The 1,285-nt window shown below is 45.1% G+C and overlaps 1 protein-coding gene across 1 annotated transcript; it reads right to left on the minus strand.

Annotated features, from left to right (window-relative positions):
• Positions 1–247: 247 nt before the first annotated feature.
• Positions 248–1,015, minus strand: LOC133294910 (probable F-box protein At5g04010). Its single transcript, XM_061493680.1, has one exon. It carries the CDS (start codon positions 1,013–1,015, stop codon positions 248–250), a length of 768 nt encoding a protein of 255 aa, XP_061349664.1.
• Between the last annotated feature and the right edge of the window lie 270 nt (positions 1,016–1,285).

Raw genomic sequence — 1,285 nt, forward strand, 5'->3', positions numbered from 1 at the left:
ATAATAGTTAAATTTTTAACATTACTCTTATAACTCACATGTTATTCTTGGGATTGAAGGGTTGAAATATTATACGATGGACTCATATAAGGATGATCTTTAGTTAAAACTAATCATTTTTTATTTAAAATTTAAATAAAAAATGCCTCTCTGAATATATGTCCTTTAAAAGGAAAAAGACCAAACCATATTAATATAGCTCCATGGATAGAAGACAAAAAGGAGTTTTATTTTATGAGTTACAAACCTACAATCCATTGTAAGTGAGAAGAAAATGTTGCAAGTACCTAAGACCATCTTCCACACCAACATACCTCCAATCTACAACACTCAAAATCCCCACGTTCACCTTGTTCACCTTCACCTTCCCATCATCACTCCCCTTACAACCACACATTCCTAACTTCAAATCTGCCACCACCGCACTCGCCACCGCATTCGAGCAACAACCCGGTGCCGGAAGCTCTTGGGAGAACCAACCCTCGCCACCAGGTAGCAACCCCACCTTCCCCTTGCAATCCATCATGGTGAAAACCCCTCTCCACCCCTTCAATATCACATTCCACGCAATCTTCACCTCTTCCAATCCCTCGCTCACCGCCATGCCGTCGCAGCCAACCCCGAACCGGAACACGCCGGGGGGATCCACGAGAAGCATGTCACATGTTTTTGTTGTGGTGAAGATGACATGAGAGTTGTGGGTGGAAATCGAAATGGCGAAGGCAAGGTCGCTGAGTAAAAGGTTTGGCTTTGAGGGGTTTTGGCAGCGGCGCTTGGCGGCAGAGTGGGCTATGGCAAAGAGGCGGCTGTAGGGGACGGCGGGTGGTGGAAGGGTTGATAGAGACGGGAAATGAATGGCCAAGATGGGTTTCCAAAGATGATCAGAGGACATAGAAGATGACCATGACTTGGATACACAAGAAGCTATGGCTAGGGTTTTGGGTTCAAGGTGGTGAGCTACGAGTACAAGCACTTCCCATGGTGGTGGAGACAGGGTTGGTGAAGGAGTTTCCATGGTGGTTAAAGCAATGGCCAGGGTTTTTGGGTTTCTTTAACATTGAAATGAATAAAGCGGTTTTACGGTTTATAGAGGGGAGAAGCGGCGGTTTGTGCGGTTGATGTAAGGTCCTACGATGGTGGAGGGTGGCACGTGGAGAATATTTGTGCTTTGCATGCCTATTAAGTGCCACGTAAGATTGGATGTTGCAAGCTTTACTCTGGCTGCATAAGACACGTGCCTAGGATTTCATAAGCATTGCACTTTTTACAGTGCTTTCAAATTTAA

This window comes from Gastrolobium bilobum, unplaced genomic scaffold (assembly GCF_033153095.1).
Source record: "Gastrolobium bilobum isolate Gb01-03AN ecotype WA unplaced genomic scaffold, APGP_CSIRO_Gbil_v1 utg23973, whole genome shotgun sequence".
Classification (NCBI taxonomy): Eukaryota; Viridiplantae; Streptophyta; class Magnoliopsida; order Fabales; family Fabaceae; genus Gastrolobium; species Gastrolobium bilobum.

Excerpts from the sequence above, each read along its gene's own strand:
- LOC133294910 (XM_061493680.1), bottom strand. The coding sequence starts at position 1,015 with ATGGAAACTCCTTCACCAACCCTGTCTCCACCACCATGGGAAGTGCTT.